This window comes from Bos indicus x Bos taurus, chromosome 15 (genome assembly GCF_003369695.1).
Source record: "Bos indicus x Bos taurus breed Angus x Brahman F1 hybrid chromosome 15, Bos_hybrid_MaternalHap_v2.0, whole genome shotgun sequence".
NCBI classification, from domain to species: Eukaryota; Metazoa; Chordata; class Mammalia; order Artiodactyla; family Bovidae; genus Bos; species Bos indicus x Bos taurus.
The window spans coordinates 25,077,540-25,099,699 of record NC_040090.1 but is presented as its reverse complement, the minus strand read 5'-3'; the positions used below and the strand labels follow the sequence as shown (position 1 = coordinate 25,099,699).

At 37.0% G+C, this 22,160-nt stretch overlaps 1 protein-coding gene and 1 non-coding gene across 8 annotated transcripts in view; both read left to right on the top strand.

The window, feature by feature from the left end:
- The window catches only part of METTL15 (methyltransferase like 15), a 271,881-nt gene that overhangs the window by 100,298 nt on the left and 149,423 nt on the right, over positions 1-22,160 (top strand). For all 7 annotated transcript variants that reach the window (XM_027562783.1, XM_027562782.1, XM_027562777.1 and 4 more), the window contains one exon: positions 4,709-4,845. In XM_027562783.1, coding sequence (XP_027418584.1) covers positions 4,709-4,845 — 137 coding nt within the window. The remainder of the gene's footprint in view (positions 1-4,708; positions 4,846-22,160) is intronic.
- TRNAC-GCA lies at positions 21,774-21,845 on the top strand. Its single transcript has one exon. It is a non-coding gene; the product is annotated as a tRNA-Cys (tRNA).

Here is a 22,160-nt window from a genome sequence, read left to right as displayed (position 1 = left end):
TCATAGTTATTTATCATTATTAATGTTCTGAAGAAATTCTGTTATCGATGAGTCTATTGCTAATATTAGAATACATAGATTTTAAATGGCTTAAAAGTTGGGCATCTTGTGACTCTTTTATGTAATCCTATCATAATGAGTCTTAAATCTTGAAGAGTATTTCTGAATTCATATATACAGATGAGTATTGCTGTCTTCATAGTTGCATTGGGAGACTTAGCTCTTTTTTTCATATCACATCATTAAATATATACTACACACCTACTACTGTGCACTGATACTACCATATTAAATTGGAGGCAGATTGAAGAATTGTAGTTATGCATCCTATTCTGCAAATGCTAGTTTTTTATTTTCTTTAAATAACCTTCATTTCTGATCCTTAGTCTCCCTGTTCTGTAAAGCTATCAATTTGATTTATCCCCCAGACCCCACACACCATCCAGAGCTATGCCAAAGCCCTGCATCATCTTAGTCACCTCATACCACATTTAATTTCCCCTAAGATGCCTTTCGTTTTAACCTGTGTAGACCCACTAGGACCAATGGTTGGTTTTGCTGCTTCTGTGCCATAGAGAGGCATGGAACTCTGGTAGCATGGGGAACCCCATAACTAAGGATCCGTCCCCTTCATTCTGTCATCTATCTGGCAGCTCTGAGGTCTTAGCACCTGTCAGGCACTTCACTGGTCCTGCACCTCTCTGGAATTTGTTCATCTTTTCCATATCTCTTCTATTCAATTTCAAAGAAATTTCTTTCTTTTTCTTAAATATACCACCTACCCAGTGTAACTAGCTTTCTCTCTTTCTGAACTTTGTTGTTTTTTTGTAACTAAAAGATATAAAAGTGGTTGTAGAAAGTTTTTTCTTTCTTTTGTGCAAAAATCCTGGAAGAGATTCATGTTGATATAAGGCAAAAGCAATACAGTATTGTAAAGTTAAAAAATAAAATAAAAAATTAAATTAAAAAAAAAGGGTTAAAAAAAAAAAAAAGAACCTGCATTCTAAAGCTTTAGATACCTAGGTGTCTTTGAAACAGGAGAAGAGGAACAGAGATGGTGGGAGAGAGAGAGAAGGAGGGAGGGAGGGCGGGAGGAAGGAAGTGGGAAAGAGAGAGAGATGCATAAAGATGGATTTTCAAGAGCCTAAGTTCCAGTGGGAATGAGTCATCTATAAAACAATAAATTTTTCTTGTATTTTTTTATAAAGCCATCTCGGATCATTTACTTTTTTTTTTTTCTTATTTTTGTTTTGTTCTTTCCCTTTTTTCTCTTTCTTTATTTCTTTCAGAAAGAGCACAGAAATCAGAGATGGGGAGCCCTTGTTTAGGATTCTCTTTCCCTCACTTACTAGTAATATGATCTTAGTCAAATGATATTTTTTCTCTGAACCTGAGTTTTCTGTTTGCAAAAATGTGGATAATGCCACTTTTCCATACTCCTTTACCGACTTTTGCTAGACCAAGTAGGAAAACATTAATGCTTGGAAAGCCGTAAAACAGTGTGCAGATAGATAGACTTTATTGATTTAATGCATAGTCAGAGTGTTTAGGAGCCAGATACACCTGTATTCAGCTGTTGCATTATCCACTTATTAGCTTAGTGTAATTTTAGTTTCTGTGTGTAGAAAACTTACTAACACCTACTTCAGGGTTGTAAGGAAGAAATAAGATAATCTTAAATTTCAGGATAAATAAGGATATGTTTTATTCCCACTTCTTAGATGAAGAATTTGAAACTTAGGCAGTTAAAATGATTTGGTCAGGGTTATGCTGGTATTAAATGAAATTACCAGGAAAAAATTCTTGGTATCAAATATGGGTTTGGTTTTTTAGATAAATTATATCAGGTAATTCAAAGAAAGAATTCCATATGTTTGTAGCATAAACATTTGCATATGTGTACAGTTGAGATTTGTAAAAATATTATTTGGAAGCATTCAGATTTTTTGTTCTTGTACATTTGTTAAGCAAAGAAAAATTGTCCAGTTTCCTTATTTTATTATCAAATTGTACAAATTAAAAAATGTAATCGCATGTGGAAAAACTAATTGCTCCTTTTTCAGTTGTAGTGCTGGGTAACTCACAAGGCCTAGATGTCACTTATAATTTTTGATGGGCATTGTGTATTAGAATTTTTAAAATGAAATTTGATGGCTCCACTCACCTATTAACCCAAGACATATGGTAGGGTTCAGTTCTCATTTCATAAATCCCATTTGTCTCCTATTTCATCCTTTGTGTTACACTTGACTGGTAATAGTAGATTATGTTTTTACTATGAAAATTTCCTTGATTGTCAGTATATCACCAAGGGCATAATCATGATAGATTAAAAAATAATCATGTAAATTATAATCATCTCATTCACATTTTCCAGAATATTTTTTATAATGAGAATTTTTCTTTTTAAATATTGATTGGGGCTTTCCTGGCTTGAGAGAAGGCAATCATGTTCAAATTACTTTATCTGATATACTCTTAGTTTAAACCTAGGGTTATATAGGATTTGATATTAGGGATTAACAAGAAAGCATGACCACAATTCAGCTACTTGGTTCATGTATATAACTTTTCCAAGCCTAGAAAAGTTCTCTGTTTAAATCATGCTAAACCGCTAGCAATTTTAAAACTGAGGTGAACTATGGTGGGAGATTTTTACTTTTTCATAGATGTATAAAATAAGTATACAGCCTGGGAGAGGAAATTACTCAATCGTGAGATTTAAGCTAACAGCCATAAAAACAATAAGACTTCAAGTATTGTTTTAAAGTTACTGTTTAAAAAGGTGAAAAATATATGTAGCCATACCTTTCGTGCTGATAGTTATAGCAGTGCAAGGTTAAGTTATGCTAAAAAATTTATGTTAAAAAGCAGTGCCTGTACCTTTTCATCACATTTACATCTGATGTAATGCTTTAAATACCTCCTCTTCTCAATTTTCGTCAGAAGACTTCCTCCATATTATTCTTTGAATAGTAGGCTAACTTTTCTGAGGACATGATTGGAACACAGGACTCAGCATGGTAGCTTGTAGCAAAAAAAAAAAAATCAAAGCATAATTGTGCCTGGTCTCTGGCCACTCTCCCTGGAAAAAGTTATAATATTCAGGACAGAGAAATGTCCAGATCCATTATAGGAATTTCCTTTGTGCAATGTACACATGAACTTTTAAAAAAGTTTTATGTTTAAACATTTTTAACAGTCTGACTTCTAGTGTATGTTGTTATAATATTCAGTATTATTGGAATAATTGTTTTTATTTTCATCATATCAGTGAAATTTATTGAGAGTGCATTAAACTAAAGAACATAACTTTCAGAGGATGTGTTGAGAGTATCTTGACTTCCAAATTAACTACAATTCAACAACCTTGTTCACATATATATTTCTTATGCTCCAGGCCTGATTTCTTCCCACTTGGCCTTTTTGTTTTTTAATTGAAGTATAGTTGATTTACAATGTTATGCTAATCTCTGTTATACAGCAAAGTGACTCAGTTTTACACACACACACAAACGCACACATATCTATCTATATATAAATATATAAATATTTATAATCTTTTTTTAATATTCTTTTCCATTGTGGTCCTGGTCTAATTTCTAGTTTCTTGAACTCTCAGCTGGCTTTTTTTTAGTGCGGCTAAATAAAATAGCTAAGAAATAGATTGAGATCCAGTTAACTTCATTAACTGGATCTTGAATGATTCAAGCATTTAAAAGTATGTACCCCTGTATATTGTATCCTGTTGTCCTGGTAAATCTTTTACTTCAAAATTGTTTTGGCCACTTCCTAGAAGTTTGGGGCTCCCCTGGTGGCTCAAACAGTAAGGAATCTGCCTGCAATGCAGGAGATCTGAATTCAAACCCTAGATCAGGGAATGACTACCCATTCCAGTATTCTTGCCTGAAGAATTCTATGGACAGAGAAGCCTGACAGGATACAGTCCATGGGTTCGCAAAGAGTTAGACACGACTGAGCGACTTTCACTTTAAATGAGAAGTTATGTGTCACCTTACCAATTAGGTAGATATTGGGATATCTTCTTCTAAACCTTCTTTTTCTTTCTAAACTCTGGAAAAGTCTAGACACAGTGGAATTTTAAGTGACATTTCCAGGGCAATATAGCTCCTTAGTGGCAAAGATAGAATTTATCACAGATGTTTTGACTTAAGCCCTGGGCTTTTTCCTGGTCTAATTTGTTAATTAAATATTTGTCCTATGACTACTGTTAGGTATAATCTCTCTCTCTCCTTGAATATCTTTATGCTTAATATGAAGTGTTTAGAGAAACTGTGATAAAGTGAGTCACGCCAATTGTAAACTGTTTGCAAATGATGAGAAATTGTTGGAAATATTTTTAGCCAGGAGCTTGAAAGCATTGAAAAACTAGCAGCACAACACAATGGCCAGTATGACCTCATGGGAGGAAATGTAAATTTGTCATGAACTGGCCAGCCTATGACAAAAATTATTATTTTGTTGATACTCTGACAAATTCTTTTGCACTGATCAGTCATAATTGATCCAAACTTTATGTAAAATAAATTGAACTCTAGGCAAAAATAAATATATTAATAATAGTATAATTATTTTTCTATTTGCTATCAAATCTTAAAAGCATTGTGTGTGTTTAGAAATAAAGTAAGCTGGCAAGAATAAATTTTGTTCTTACTAAGTGGTAATTTTCTCTTTCTGTGTTGGCTAGGTTTTCCTAGATATGACATTTGGTTCAGGAGGACACACAAGAGCCATTCTACAGAAGGAGCCAGATATTACTCTGTATGCATTAGACAGAGACCCAACAGCATATGCAATAGCTGAACAGCTTTCAGAATTGTACCCGTAAGTAATACTCCTGTATAGACATTTAATTTTGTTGCTCAGTATCAGTTTCTTGGTTTACTGTTTGGAATTTGTTTTCCCTTGTATGATGTTATACTTAATGAAATATTTCCTCCCTTTTTATACAAAAATAATTGATGTAAGTGATATTTTTAGCACCACTTAAAAATATTACTGCATTTATCCTTTGTAAATAAGTATAAATGCAAAAAATTATTTTTGGCAGATATTTGAAGATGTGTTGAAATCCATCCTTCAATAGTATTTTGCCAGATAACCCATACTTTAAAAACATTTAAAAAATATTTTATTTATAGTTTCTAAGAATTTAGTGGAGTAAATAAGTATGTAAAAATTCTGTAGAATTCATGAGGTTACATACATCAATGTAATGCAATTTTCTTTGAAATCTTTTGGCAGTTCACAAATAAATTTAGACCTTTCTATCCCTCTGTCAAAAATAGTGAGCATTTATGGTAGAACTTGAAAAAAAATTTAAGGTTATTGTCTTTATAAGTCATAAAAGCATTTTCCTTTAGAGAAAAACATTTGAATCAATGAGTTATGTCCTTTTGCCATGTTGCCATCAGGCTGTAAAAGACAAATATCCTGGAATTTAGATGGCCATCTCCAAATATGTAAAGGGCTCTTTTCTGTAATGGGGAGTTGTTCTCTTCTGCTAAGCTCCAGAGACTGAAAAAAAAAAAAAAATAGATGAAAATTTTAGAGGTAAATTGTGACTGGACATAGAGTTTTTACGAGTTGTAGCTGTCCAACAATGAAAAGGTCTCTGGTGAAGTAGCGAAAGTAAGACCATGGAAAGGTTTAATCACAGGCTAAAGTTAGAAAGTTGGATTGCAAATCTAGAAGAGTCTTTTCAACCTCTCTCAGGTCCCAGACTCTTTGCAAATCTAGGTGATCACATCTCCCAATATAAATATAGGTAAATAAATATACCTAGATTTTTGTTTGCAAGATCACAGTGTTTGTGAAGTCCCTAGAAACCTATTTGACCCCAGGTTCCTTATTTCTAACAGAAATATGATGGTGAGTTTTTATGGCACAGTATTTTTTTTTTAATCATTCTTTCATTTTAAGCAAAGTAACTTAAAATGCACCATCTTGAAGTCTTGTACTGGAGCATTCATATTTGTGAAACTTTTTAGGAGTTTACTTGATTATGATCTGAATATTTATAGAATGAATATAGGTCTCCATTATATATCACTAGCATAGACAGCCTGGTTCTCTTAGATATTATTGTTTCTAACAGTGGTGATTCCCAAGGTCTCTTATTCTTCCAGACCCTCTAATTTCTTAAATGGAATCTCAAGACTGTATTCTTTTTGCAGTTTACAAATGTGGAAACTATTAGCTATGCCTATTAGCTTGCTAAAAGGCACATATGACTTAATAGTTACAGAGATGGGATGTATATTTTGCCCATCACCCAATAATCTCATTTTATTAAATTATAGTACCTTATCTCAAATTTTATTGAGGTTTTTTTTTTTTGGTTCATCCACAAAGTAATTCCCTTTAAAAAATTAAACAACAAAAAGATAAATCAAAATAAAGCAGAAAGAGATAATTCAGCTCAGTTCACTTCAGTCACTCAATGGTGTCCAACTCTTTGCGACCCCATGGACTGCAGCATGCCAGGTTTTCCTGTCCATCACCAACTCCCAGAACTTGCTCAAGCTCATGTCCATTGAGTCGGTGATGCCATCCAACCATCTCGTCCTCTGTTGTCCCCTTCTCCTCCTGCCTTCAGTCTTTCCCAGCATCAGGGTCTTTTCCAATGTCAGTTCTTTGCAACAGGTGACCAAAGTATTGGAGCTTCCGCATCAGTTCTTCCAGTGAATATTCAGGGTTCATCTCCCTGCAGTCCAAGGGACTGTCAAGTCTTTTCCAACACCACAGTTCAAAAGCATCAATTCTTCGGTGCTCAACTTTATGGTTCAGCTCTCACATCCATACATGACTACTGGAAAAACCATAGCTTGGACTAGACGGAGTTTTGTTGGCAAAGTAATGTCTCTGCTTTTTAATATGCTGTCTAGGTTGGTCATAGCTTTTCTTTCAAGGAGCAAGTGTCTTTTAAGTTCATGGCTGTAGTCACCATCTGCAGTGATTTTGGAGCCCAAGAAAATAAAGTCTGTCATTGTTTCCCCATCTATTTGCCATGAAGTGATGGGACCAGATGCCATGATTTTAGTTTTTTAAATGTTTGAGCTTTAAGCCAACTTTTTCACTCTCCTCTTTCACTTTCATCAAGAGGCTCTTTAGTTCCGCTTCACTTTCTGCCTTAAGGGTGGTGTCATCTGCCTATCTGAGGTTATTGATATGTATCCCGGCAATCTTGATTCCACCTTGTGCTTCTTCCAGCTCAGTGTTTCTCATGATATAGTCTGCATGCTGCTGCTGCTGCTGCTGCTGCTGCTAAGTCTCTTCAGTCGTGTCCGACTCTGTGCAACCCCATAGACAGCAGCCCACCAGGCTCCCCCATCCCTGGGATTCTCCAGGCAAGAACACTGGAGTGGGTTGCCATTTCCTTCTCCAATGCATGAAAGTGAAAAGTGAAAGTGAAGTCGCTTAGTCGTGTCTGACTCTTCACGACCCCATAGACTGCAGCCTACCAGGCTCCTCTGCCCATGGGATTTTCCAGGCAAGAGTACTGGGGTGGGGTGCCATTGCCTTCTCCGTTACTCTGCATAGCCATGGCCTAATAGGATTAAATTCAAGAATACAAGTATGGCTTCATGTCATACAGTCAATGACAGGTTGATAAGTATCACAAGAATCAAATAGCTGTTGTGATTAAAATGTCAAACATTTTTAGATGTAAGCAGGGCATCTCTCAGGCTTCCCTGGTAGCTCAGCTGGTAAAGAATCTGCCTGCAGTGCAGAAGACCTACGTTTGACCCTTGGGTAGGGAAGATCCCCTGGAGGAGGGCATGGCAACCTACTCCAGTATTCTTGCCTGGAGAATTGCCATGGACAGAGGAGCCTGGCGGGCTACAGTTTATGGGGTCACAAAGAGTTGGACACAATTGAGCGACTAAGCACAGCACAACACAGGGTCTCTCTGACTTGAGGCCCTTATGACCTGCACGTGCCATTTCACAAATTCTTTCAGTGTAAAGATATTCAGTATGCCAAGGTGCCATAGTCTAAGATAACTTTTCCTGAACCCTATTAATATTTATCAAATAGAGTTCTCTCAAAATCGATAAGACAACAAATTCCAATTTCAAAAGTAGACTAATAATAGAAGGGTCAATCACTAAACATCAGTGTGTGAAAAGATGCTCCACAAAAGTAGCCGTGAAAAGGGAAATGAAATTAAAATAATACTGGTATAAAACTTTATACGTAGTAAACTGGAAGACAGTAGTTTTAAAAATGAGGATATGGGGGAAAGGATTCTTATTTTTCATGGGTATCTTTTAATATTAAAAAATAAATAAGCTGCTTAGAATCTATTACATCTAAATAAAAGAAGCAGTATCTAAAGAAACATATCCATAGGCTTATTACAGACTTTGTGTATGCATTTTTGTATGTCTAATCATAGAGAACTTGAGAAAGAAGAAATTAATAGTAGAGAGAGGTACAGAGAAAAGGAAAGTAATAGTTAAGAAAAACAAGAACAGATAAATGATCACCATCCCTGCATAACTATGTAAAGTAGAAAAAGCTAAGTGATACTATATATTATTTATAAATATATATCTCCAATTATAGTTATAGTATAAAATGTACATAATGAAGATAAACACACATTTGGGCTAGGGATTACTTCTGGGGATAATGGATAAATGGGTGGATGGTTGGTTGGAAGGATGGACAGATGAGATAAATTGATCATATTCTTAAAAATACATCTATAATTACAACATATAGTAAAGTATGCAAAACGGAAACATTCTGTCATTTCAATGTGCATATCTTTTGAGGAATTAATTTCTTTCTCTCTTTTATTTATTTATTTTGCTGTTGTCAAAGAGTAGCCTATGCTTCTTAAAAATCCCAAGTTCTTCACTCTGTTAAAACTAAGTCAAAAATAGAAACTCACATTTTCACACACACACAAAAACAAACAAACAAAAAAAAACTAAGCAATTCACAGGAAAGCTGAATTTTAGGCTAACTCATTTTAGCACTTTCAGAAAAGATGACATGTCAGATCACCTGTTGTTTGAAAACTGAAACTTTTCCCTTGCCTCTGAGGACTGTACAAGAGGAAACACATTAAAATTGGAGCATTGGGGTGTTAGCTGACTTTTACCACAGTGGAAGATGGATGTTGGAAGACAGTTGTTTTTAAACATTTTTTTTTTTCTGAATTTAGAGTTAATATGTGCTCTGCATATTGAGTTTAGAGAATATAGACATGTATAAAGAAAATAAAAATTATAATTGATTGCATCATTTGACTGTAGGTAAGGTCCGTCTAGTCAAGGCTGTGGTTTTTCCTGTGGTCATGTATGGATGTGAGAGTTGGACTGTGAAGAAAGCTGAGTGCCGAAGAATTGATGCTTTTGAACTGTGGTGTTGGAGAAGACTCTTGAGAGTCCGTTGGACTGCAAGGAGATCCAGCCAGTCCATTCTGAAGGAGATCAGCCCTGGGATTTCTTTGGAAGGAGTGATGCTAAAGCTGAAACTCCAGTGCTTTGGCCACCTCATGCGAAGAGTTGACTCATTGGAAAAGACTCTGATGCTGGGAGGGATTGGGGGCAGGAGGAGAAGGGGACGAGAGAGGATGAGATGGCTGGATGGCATCACTGACTTGATGGACGTGAGTCTGAGTGAACTCTGGGAGTTGGTGATGGACAGGGAGGCCTGACGTGCTGCGATTCTTGGGGTTGCAAAGAGTTGGACACCACTGAGCGACTGGACTGAACTGAACTGAAAGGAGTTACTGAGCAACTGAACTGAACTGAACTGAAAGGAGTTATGGTGCTTCCCGGCTTGCTCAGTGGTAGAGAATCCACCTGCCAATGCAGGAGATGCAGGTTCAATCCCTGGCTCTAGAAGATCCTTCAGGAGGAAATAGCAACCCACTCCAATATTCTTCTGTGGAAAATCCACTAGACAGAGGAGCCTGGCAGACTACAGTCTAGGAGTCACCAAGAGTCAGACATAAATTAGTGACTAACAAACAACAACAACAACAAAAACTAAATTATAAAAATACAACAAGCTGTTGCATTCAATAGTTTGTAAAAGTAGATATTCTTATTGGGGTAAATGTATATAGAAAAGTACACAGAAAAAAATTAAACTCACTTGTTAAACTACCACCTAAGTAGTAATGATTTTGTATATTTCATTCCACCTTTTTAATTGCTAGTGTTTCATTATATGTATTATTTCTTTTGTGAACTTTTGGTTTTTTTTTTTTTTGCTTTTTATACCTTTAAAGCTTTGAATATCTTGGCCACGTTTAAAAACCATTTTGATGAATTGTAGTAAATACATAATAAAGTATTGACATCTTTACTCTGCATCCCAATCCAGAAGCATGATATATTTTTCCACAGATCACAGTATTTGTGTTTCTGACTAATATTTTTTCTTAATTAAAATGACAAAGTACAGAAAAGTGCTGAGAAGTAAATTAAAATAATTCATAGTCCATGACCACCAAAATAAGCAGCAACTTAGTTTACTAGAATTCTAATATAGTCTTATCTTGATCCATATTACTGCTATTCTAAGTCTTTCTGTACTATTTTATTTTAGGTGTATTTCCATTAAACAACAAATACCAGATGTACTTTGTGTAAACAAATCTGAGCATATTTTCTGTAAAGGGTAATTAAATCAGGAGAAGCTTACTCTTTCTATGTCATCTTGTCTTACACTTGCTATTTTTGTGTTTTATTGAAATTTTCTTCAGCATTTACATTTTCTCTTGTCCATTGTCAATGTATATATATTTGTCTTTGCCTTTTCTCTAGCTATTTTGACAGCAATTAAATTTTTTTTTCAATTTACTACTGACTGATGTCAATATTTTTTAAGATTCAGTTCAGTTCAGTTCAGTCACTCATTTGTGTCTGACTCTGCGACCCCATGGACACCAGCACACCAGGCCTCCCTGTCCAGCACCAACTCCCAGAGTTTACTCAAACTCATGTCCATTGAGTCAGTGATGCCATCCAGCCATCTCCTCCTCTGTCGTCCCCTTCTCCTCCTGCCTTCAATCTTTCCCAGCATCAGGGTCTTTTCAAATGAGACAGTTCTTCACATCAGGTGGCCAAAATATTGAAGTTTCAACTTCAGCATCAGTCCTGCCAATGAATATTCAGGACTGATTTCCTTTAGGATGGACTAGTTGGATCTCCTTACAGTCCAAGGGACTCTCAAGAGTCTTCTCCAAAACCACAGTTTAAAAACATCAGTTCTTCAGCGCACAGCTTTCTTTATAGCCGAACTCTCACATACACATGTGACTACTGGAAAAACCATAGCTTTGACTAGATGGACTTTTGTTGGCAAAGTAATGTCTCTGCTTTTTAGTATGCTGTCTAGGTTGGTCATAACTTTTCTTCCAAGGAATAATTGTCTTTTAATTTCATGGCTATAGTCACCATCTGCAGTGATTTTGGAGCCCAAGAAAATAGTCTGTTATTGTTTCTACTGTTTGCCCATCTATTTGCCATGAAGTGATGGGACCAAATACTGTGATCTTAGTTTTCTGTTGTTGAGTTTTAAGCCAACTTTTTAACTCTCCTCTTTAACTTTCAACAAGAGGCTCTTTATTATTTTTTTTTTTTCAAGAGGCTCTTTAGTTCTTCTTCACATTTTGCCATAATGGTGGTGTCATCTGCATATCTGAGGTTACTGATATTTCTCCTGGCAATCTTGATTCCAGCTTGTGCTTCATCTAGCATAGCGTTTCTCATGATGTACTCTGCATGTAAGTTAAATAAGCAGGGTGACAATATACAGCATTGATGTTCTCTTTTCCTTATTTGAACCAGTCTGTTGTTCCATGTCCAGTTCTAACTGTTGCTTCCTGACTTGCATAAGATTTCTCAAGAGGCAGGTCAGGTGGTCTGGTATTCCTATCTCTTTCAGAATTTTCCACAGTTTGTTGTGATCCATACGGTCAAAGGCTTTGGTATAGTCGGTAAAGCAGAAATAGATGTTTTTCTGGAACTGTCTTGCTTTTTCGATGATCCAACAGATGTTGGCCATTTGATCTCTGGTTCTTCTGCCTTTTCTAAATCCAGTTTGAACATCAGAACATTCACGGTTCATGTACTGTTGAAGCCTGGCTTGGAGAATTTTGAGCATTACTTTACCAGCATTGGTCAAACAGGAGATGGCAAGAGTGAACATCAACATTTTAGGAATCAGCAAACTAAAATCGACTGCAATGGTGAATTTAACTCAGATGACCATTATAGCTACTACTGTGGGCAAGAATTCCTTAGAAGAAATGGAGTAGCCATCATAGTCAACAAAACAGTCTGAAATGCAGTACTTGGATGTAGTCTCAAAAGTGACAGAATGATCTCTGTTCATTTCCAAGGCAAACCATTTAATATCACAGTAATCCAAGTCTATGCCCCAACCAGTAATGCTGAAGAAGCTGAACTTGTACAGTTCTATGAAGACATACAAGACCTTCTAGAACTAACACCCAAAAAAGATGTCCTTTCATGATAGGAGACTGCACATTTTTTAGGATTAAAGTACTTAAACATTGTTTATTGTTAACTATGCAAAAAGAAACATTTATTGGTTAACCACCCCAGGTAAAGTGAGAACTTACTAGTCTAATTTTTGCTTCCTATTCTTTCCCTAGATCATGGCTTTTAAAATAGTATTTTGGCTTTTAAACATTAATATCTACTATTATGATAATTATCAGATTGCATGTGCATTGTTTGGCAGTAATATCTAAAATTAATTATACGTAAATTGACTTTATTCATTTTAATGCATCCAACTAATCTTTTTATAATGCTGTAAATTCCATTTTGAGTTCTTTATATAGGCTCAGTTCTCTACCAATTGATTACATCTTAGTTTTTCTATAAATTTGCAAAAGGGAAACATCTGTGTATTTGTTTCCCTGAGACTGTGTTACTAATGCTTTCTTACATGGGTAATAGTTTATTTAGTGTAACACTTTGGAAGTTGTGTAGATACTAGTCTTTTTTGGTTAGTTTCTTGCTTGTAGTGTTGTTTGTCTAATCTTACCTTTGATAAGAGATATTAATATTTTTCCTATATTCTCACATCCTTGAGGAGCATTATATTATTAATAGTATTTGAACTTCCAGTGTTTTGTTTGTTTTCAGAAAAAATAAGTATCAGTAACTGGATTTTTTTGTGGTTTGTTCTATGATCATTAACTTGGAAGGTTACAGGTGTATTTACTTACAGGATGTGATCTCTTCTAAATTATGCATATCATCTGTTCAAGTTGTGTAGTCTGTTCTGTAGCACTTGAATTTTACCATTTACCTTCTTGGCCAATGTTTCTTATTTTTCATTAAATTTGAACAGGATATCCTGGCAAAGGCAGGTTTTGGCTTCAGGCTCACTGCTTGGGTTCTTGCTACCACACTATTTTATATATACCTGTAAATACATAAAACAGCAATTTAGTCACATTCAGTAGCAGAGTCCAAACTCAATCCCAGGCATTTTGTCTCCAGGACCAATGTAAAAATCACGTGAAAGAAATATACTGTCTTCTTAAATAACCCTATCTACCTAAAATTTAGAGTGCAAGGATAAGATATGAGACACAGTTATTATTAATCTTACTAACCAGAAGAAGTTAGTTATGCTATGATTGTCAAAGTGAAAGAATTTTTATAAATATAAACAAGCATTAAAAAAAGACAACTTGGAAAAATTAACTAGATCTTTTTGAACTGTTGATGATGGTATGTCACCTCTTAAGTCTTTTTGGTAATATAAACATTACCAAAATAGAATCTTGCATTTTGCCCCACTGGATACTTTTAAATATAACCTTTATGTAAGGGATATCAATCTTTACAAGGTGTTTTAGGAAATGAAAGTACTTGACTGTCTGGTTTACTAAACGTTCAGTTCTGAAGCCTGGAGAAAAACATACATTGTACTAAGTAACTTTCAGGCAATCTGACAGTTCTAATGGTTTCAAGAGGATTAGGAAATATAGTCCATGCCTTCACAGAGTTTTGTTGTTGTTTAGTTGTTAAGTCATGTCCAACTTTTTCTGACCCCATGGACTGTAGCCTGCCTGGCCCCTCTGTCCATTACAATGAAGCAAAACAGATAGCACACAAATAATTCCACTATTTGTAATTTAAAGATAATTGTTTTTATGTCTTAGAATGAATATAGTATGTTTTAAGAGAAATATGAGTACAGTATGTTCTGAGAGTGATATGTTCTTATCTAGTCTAGAACATCTTGAAAGGCCACCTGAGTATGTGCATTTAAGTCAGAATCTGAAGTAGTGACTGGTAGCTAAGTAAAGAGTGGGGGGTGGTGAAGAAGGAGGGAGCATTTGTAGTAGTGAGAACAGAATATTTAAAGATCTTCAGCAGGAAAGAGACTGTTATATTACTGAAGGGACTGTAAAGTGAACAGTGTGAGTGGATGATAGTAAGTGGCTAGAGAAGTAAGCTAGTGCCAAACCATAGGACCTGATTAAAGCTTTTAAATTTTAACAGCAATGAATGGGCAGCAGTGAAAGAAAGAACTGATATAATCATATTTGCTTTAAGAGATTATTCTGCCTGCTGAATGAAGACTGGGTTGGAGAAGGGTAAAACTGAAATGAATTCAGTAAGACTGGCACAGTGGTAAAGAATCCACCTGCCAGTGCAGGGGTCACAGGAGACGTGGGTTCTGTCCCTGGGTTGGGAAGACCCTCTGGAGTAGAAAATGGCAACCCAGTCCAGTATACTTGCCTGGAAAATTCCATACAAAGAGGCGCCTGGTGGGCTACAGTCCATCTGGTCACAAAGAGTTGGACACGACTGAGAAACTGAGCTCACACTGAGACCATTTAGAAGGCTAGGAATTGCCACTCTACCTGGAAGCTGATGGTGATTGAGACTTATAGAGTTTTTTTTTCCTTATCTTCCTATTAAAATTTTGCTTTGCTTTAATGATCCCTAGCATCCCATTCCCATTTTGATAGCATTCTAAAAATAATTCATTCCAAAGTAAAATTATGTTGCGTGCTTACAGGTGAAACTGATGTTAATATTGTGGCACTAAATTTTTTTTTTTTTTTTTTTTTTTTTCTTCCAATTTTATTTTATTTTTAAACTTTACATAATTGTATTAGTTTTGCCAAATATCAAAATGAATCCGCCACAGGTATACATGTGTTCCCCATCCCGAACCCTCCTCCCTCCTCCCTCCCCATACCATCCCTCTGGGCCGTCCCAGTGCACCAGTCCCAAGCATCCAGCATCATGCATCGAACCTGGACTGGCAACTCGTTTCCTACATGATATTTTACATGTTTCACTGCCATTCTCCCACATCTTCCCACCCTCTCCCTCTCCCACAGAGTCCATAAGACTGTTCTATACATCAGTGTCTCTTTTGCTGTCACGTACACCGGGTTATTGTTACCATCTTTCTAAATTCCATATATATGCGTTAGTATACTGTATTTATGTTTTTCCTTCTGGCTTACTTCACTCTGTATAATAGGCTCCAGTTTCATCCACCTCATTAGAACTGATTCAAATGTATTCTTTTTAATGGCTGAGTAATACTCCATTGTGTATATGTACCACAGCTTTCTTATCCATTCATCTGCTGATGGACATCTAGGTTGCTTCCACGTCTTGGCTATTACAAACAGTGCTGCGATGAACATTGGGGTACACGTGTCTCTTTCCCTTCTGGTTTCCTCAGTGTGTATGCCCAGCAGTGGGATTGCTGGATCATAAGGCAGTTCTATTTCCAGTTTTTTAAGGAATCTCCACACTGTTCTCCATAGTGGCTGTACTAGTTTGCATTCCCACCAACAGTGTAAGAGGGTTCCCTTTTCTCCACACCCTCTCCAGCATTTATTATTTGTAGACTTTTGGATCGCAGCCATTCTGACTGGTGTGAAATGGTACCTCATAGTGGTTTTGATTTGCATTTCTCTGATAATGAGTGATGTTGAGCATCTTTTCATGTGTTTGTTAGCCATCTGTATGTCTTTTTTGGAGAAATGTCTATTTAGTTCTTTGGCCCATTTTTTGATTGGGTCGTTTATTTTTCTGGAGTTGAGCTGTAGGAGTTGCTTGTATATTTTTGAGATTAGTTGTTTGTCGGTTGCTTCATTTGCTATTATTTTCTCCCATTCTGAAGACTGTCTTTTCACCTTGCTAATAGTTTCCTTTGATGTGCAGAAGCTTTTAAGGTTAATTAGGTCCCATTTGTTTATTTTTGCTTTTATTTCCAATATTCTGGGAGGTGGGTCATAGAGGATCCTGCTGTGATGTATGTCGGAGAGTGTTTTGCCTATGTTCTCCTCTAGGAGTTTTATAGTTTCTGGTCTTACGTTTAGATCTTTAATCCATTTTGAGTTTATTTTTGTGTATGGTGTTAGAAAGTGGTCCAGTTTCATTCTTTTACAAGTGGTTGACCAGATTTCCCAGCACCACTTGTTAAAGAGATTGTCTTTAATCCATTGTATATTCTTGCCTCCTTTGTCGAAGATAAGGTGTCCATATGTGTGGCACTAAATTTTAAAAGACCCTTCAAGTATTCCCACTTCTGTGACTTGACCAATATAAGGAAGAAGAAAAAGGATAAGTACATTCAGTCCTGCCATTTTCCTAATTCCTGCCGAGTATTTGCATTCTCACTGAAGACTTTCAGTAGTTTTAATTCCTCCAGAATCTGCTCCACCTCTTGTCACTCTGGGAGAATGGCATCAGCCAGGAAACAGTCATTCAATTGTTGAGTGAGTGGGCCCAGGCAGTAGTCTTCTTTAACTATTTCCTTTCGCTCACCCCTTGTGTGTAATCAGCAGTGAGGGTCATTTAGTTCTCCCTCAAGTCTTGGTAACTTAAATATTTAACCTCTGTTTTTCTTATTATAAAGTTCTACAGCCAGACTGCTTCTTTTTTTTTTTTTTAATCACAGCTCTAATTTTCTCACTGAAAAACTGGATAAATTACTTGACCTCTCTGTTTCTTAGTTTTCTCCTCTTTAAAATAGGGATAATAATAGTATCTATTTCCTGGGAATGTTGTGAGGATTAGACTTAGATAGTATAGTGTATTCTTTTAGAGAATACATGAAATCATTTTTTGGGGTCTTAGTCAACATTTTATGGAGTGGAATGGAATAGAATAGAAAATATATTACATAATGGAAGTTAAGTATCATTTCCATGTATGTGTGTTTGTGTGTATGGGCTTCCCAAGTGGTGCTCGTGATAAAGAACCCGCCTACCAGTGCAGGTAGATGCAAGATACATGGGTTTGATTCCTGGGTCAGGAAGATCCCCTGGAATAGGAAATGGCAACCCACTCCAGTATTCTTTCCTAGGAACTCCCACGGAGAGGAGCCTGCTGTCCATAAGGTTGCACAGAGTCGGACATGACTGACGCAACTTAGCACACACATGCATATATGCATATTTTATATTTTTGTATATGGGATTTCAGTTGAATCATATTTCTATGTATCTTGATCAAAAAATTTTTAAAACTACCTATCCTAATATGGCTCTGTTCTACATATTTGTTCACATTGTGTACTAAATGTTCATTGAAGACAGAAATACATTTGTCTAATGTATGTTCATACCCCTAGAACCTAGGTCTGCTTGGAATATATTAATATGTGTAAGCTAGTAAGTTTTTATGATTCAAACAAAACACAAACCAATGTGTAGATGACAGTTACACTTTCCAGGATCCTGTTGCCTGGAAATCCCAATTTGCCTGGAGAATTGGAAGCCCCTGAAAACTGCCTTCTCTTAACCTGTACTTTGCTTGACTGTTTGCAATGAATGAAACAGATGTGAAATGTAGACACTGACTGTGAACAAAGGACATATAGTTGGGGAGTGGAATTGAGTTTCAGAGTAAGAGATGTCTGTAGTCAAAATATTTACAGTGTATACTGCTGAATTGTATACTTTCAAAGGGTGAATATTACAGTAAGTGAGTTGCATCTCAATTTTTAAAATTATGATTGCTTTTAGATTTAGATCTTTTAATTTAGATTTTTAAGAGATAAGTGCCTTATGGCAGAAAGCAAAGAAGAACTAAAGAACCTCTTGAAAGTGAAAGAGGAGTGAAAAAGGTGGCTTAAAACACAACATTCAGACTAAGATCATGGCATCTGGTCCCATCACTTCATGGCAAATAGATGGGGAAACAGTGGAAACAGTGACAGACTTTATTTTTGGGGGTTCCAAAATCACTGCAGATGGTGACTGCAGCCATGAAATTAAAAGATGCTTGCTCCTTGGAAGAAAAGCTATGACCAACCTAGACAGCATATTAAAAAGCAGAGACATTACTTTGCCAACAAAGATCTGTCTAGTCAAGGTTATGGTTTTTCCAGTAGTCATGTATGGATGTGAGAGTTGGACTACAAAGAAAGCTGAGCACCAAAGAACTGATGCTTTTGAACTGTGGTGTTGGAGAAGACTCTTGAGAGTTCCTTGGACTGCAAGGAGATCCAACCAGTCTATCCTAAAGAAAATCAGTCCTGAATATTCATTGGAAGGACTGATGATGAAGTTGAAGTTCCAATATTTTGGCTACTTGATGCGAAGAGCTGACTCATTTGAAAAGACCCTGATGCTGGGAAAGATTGAAGGCAGGGAGAGAAGGGGACGACAGAGGAGGAGATGGTTGGATGGCATCACTGACTCAATGGACATGAGTTTGAGTAAACTCTGGGAGTTGGTGCTGGACAGGGAGGCCTGGCGTGCTGTGGTCCATGGGGTCACAGAGAGTTGGACACAACTGAGCGAATGAACTGAACTGAACTGACGTGACTAAAACATTTTAATCAAATAATTAAAAAATTTATAGTATATGAAAGTAATTTAACTTTTCTTCTTATTGGGGATTATGATAGTATCTTAGAAAAGGGATGATGGACAGGCTCAAAAAGGTATTTTATCCTAGATTTACTAAATGGACTGCTTTTCTCAGTTTTCTTTGTCAATCCTTACTCTTCTGATTTACTACCAATTGTGCTAAATACTCTCCATTTGTCTTTAGATCTCCTCTCTGCCCTTGATCCCAGGAAGATGACTTTTACAGATATATCAACATTTGTTTCCTGACTTCTGACTGGGTTCAGCAAATTAGTGAAAGGGGCAGAAAATCAGAACACAGAGGAGATAAGGTCTGAGTGTGTCTTAGCAGTGACCACATTCGTCTTCAGACTTCATTGTTCACAGGCCTCTTCTACTACGTAACTGCTCTGGCTCTTGAGAATTTCAGTCACTGCTTTTCGCCCTTGACTCTTCACCTCTTAGCTTTAGGATACTTCTCACATCCTTTTTTGTCTCTCCTTAATTTAGTCATGTGTTTGTAAATAGTCTCTTTATTAAACTTTTCAGTTACCCTGCTTGGATGGTTTTTCTTTTTTTTTTTTTCCTTGCCAGAGCCTTGGTGGACTCACAAGATCTGTGAACCTTCTTTGTCTCTATCTGGATCCTTCCCCCTTGAACTCTTCTGGATATGACATATGACAGATATCCAACTATATCCAGATATGTACTGCTGGAAAAGCAGTCTGGATTTTGGAATCAAACACTCCTGTTTTGGAGTCTTAGTTCTGCCTCTTTCCAGCTGGATTTAAAAAGCGTGACTTAAGGTTTCTGAGTTTTTATTCTCATCTGTAAAATGAGTTCCTACTCACACACACCTCATGGTGTGTTATGAGGATTAACTAAAATTATGTAATTAAATACTTTTGCATAAAATTTATAAATATTAGCTATGTTTCCCAGGTGGCTCAGAGATTAGAGCATCTGCGTGCAATGTGGGAGACCTGGGTTCGATCCCTGGGTCGGGAAGATCCCCTGGAGAAGGAAGTGGCAACCCACTCCAGTATTCTTGCCTGGAGAATCCCATGGATGGAGGAGCCTGGTGAGCTACAGTCCATGGGGTCGCAAAGAGTCGGACACGACTGAGTGACTTCACTTACTTACTTATGGTTTCTTTGTTATAATAATTATTATAGAAGACAGTATTATTGTCATTGTTCAGTCATGTCTGACTCTTTGTGACCCCATGGTCTAAAGCAGGCCAGCCTCCCTGTCCTTCACCATCTCCCGAAGTTTGCCTAAGTTCATGATCACTGAATCAGTGATGCCGTCCAGCCATCTCATCCTCTGACACCTTCTTTTCCTTCTGCTGTCCATCTTTCTCAGCTTCAGGCAGTTTTCCTGTGAGTTGTCTGTTTGCATCAGATGACAAAATACTGGAGCCTCAGCTTCAGCATCAGTCCTTCCAGTGAATATTCAGGGTTGATCTTCCTGAAGATTGGTTTGATCTCCTTTCTGTCCAATGGACTTTCAGGAGTCTTCTCCAGCACCACAGTTCAAAGACATCAATTATTTGGTGTTCTGCCTTCTGTATGGTCCAACTCTCACAACCATACGTGACCACTGGGAAGACCATGGCCTTGACTATATGGACCTTTGTTGGCAGAGTAATGTCTCTGCTTTTCAACGCACTGTCTAGGTTTGCCATCGCTTTCCTGCCAAGAAGCAAGTCTTCTGATTTCATGGCTGCAGTCACCATCTGCAGTGATTTTGGAGCACAAGAAGAGGAAATCTGTTAACTGCTTTCACCTTTTCACCTTCTCTTTGCCATGCAGTAATGGGGCCGGATGCCATGATCTTAGTTTTTTTTAATATTAGTCTTAAGCCAGCTCTTTCACTCTCCTTCTTCACCCTCAGCAAGAAGCTCTTTAGTTCCTTTTCACTTTCTGCCATTAAAGTGGTATCATCTGCATATCTGAAGTTGTTGATGTTTTTCCTGTCTGTTTTGATTCCAGCTTGTAACTCATCCAGCCCGGCGTGTCTCATGATGTGCTCAGCGTACAGGTTAAACAAACAGGGTGACAGCAGACAGTCCTGTCTTACTTCCTTCTCGATCTTGAACCAATCAGTTGTTCCATACAGGGTTCTAACCGTTGCTTCTTTACCTGTATCCAGGTTTCTCAGGAGACAGGTAAGATGGTCTGGTATTTCCATTTTTCTAAGAGCTTTCCATAGTTTGTCATGATCGACACAGAGGCTTCGGCATAGTCCGTGAAACAGATGAATGTTTTTCTGAAATGCCCTTGCTTTTTCTATAATCCAGTGAATGTTGTCAATTTGATCTCTAGGTCCTCTTCCATTTCTAAACCCATAATGATGACAACAATTAGTATAATCATATATTATTATCTTATCTTATATGATTATATATGATTATAATAATTATTATCATCATTATTCTAAGATCCTGAGAAATTTCATTGGTGTATACCAAGATGATTGGCTCTTATTTCCAGTCTCTATCTGCTTGGTTCCTTAACATGGATCTATCGGAGTTGGTTTAAAATTTACGGTAAGGGACTGTATCCAACATTCCTCATGATGCAAAGTGTTTTATTACAGGCTCTCTTTCCCACTGTCACTGCTCCAGTGAACTGTATTATTGTCTTCCTCTCCCTCCCACCCAGACTTACTGTTTGTAAGTTTTGATTTCTCCATCAACTCTTGGCTTCAGGCCAAAATAACTAATATTTATGAATGTCACCAACCAATCAGAAAAATTTCCTATATGTCTCCTGTTCTTTGGCTTTCTCCTTCTTTATTCGTAAGTTGCTGGTTTCCCGGAAGCTACTTTTTCCTCATTAAAGAAGGTTGAAGGTTTTTCTGTATTTAATTTTTAGTCCCTTATTCTGAAGGGACTAAAAATTGGGATTCCCTGGTGGCTCAGAGGATAAAGCATCTGCTTGCAATGCAGGAGACCCAGGTTCGATCCCTGGGTTGGGAAGATCCCCTGGAGAAGGAAATGGCAGCCCACTCCAGTATTCTTGGCTGGAGAATCCCATGGACAGAGGAGCCTGGCAGGCTACAGTCCACGGGGTCGCAAAGAGTCGGACACGACTGAGCGACTTCACCTTCACCTTCACCTTCTTATTCTGAAACCTGAAAATTCAGGAAGGCTGATTCTTCCTGAGTTTTGAGTTGCTTTCATTTTCTGTAGGTTTAAGTTCTTATTATTTAACTTATTGCTGGCATAAGTAGACAGTCTGCAAGTGTTTATTTCAGATAAACTCTTTGGTGGTGGTTTTCCGACAGTACAAAC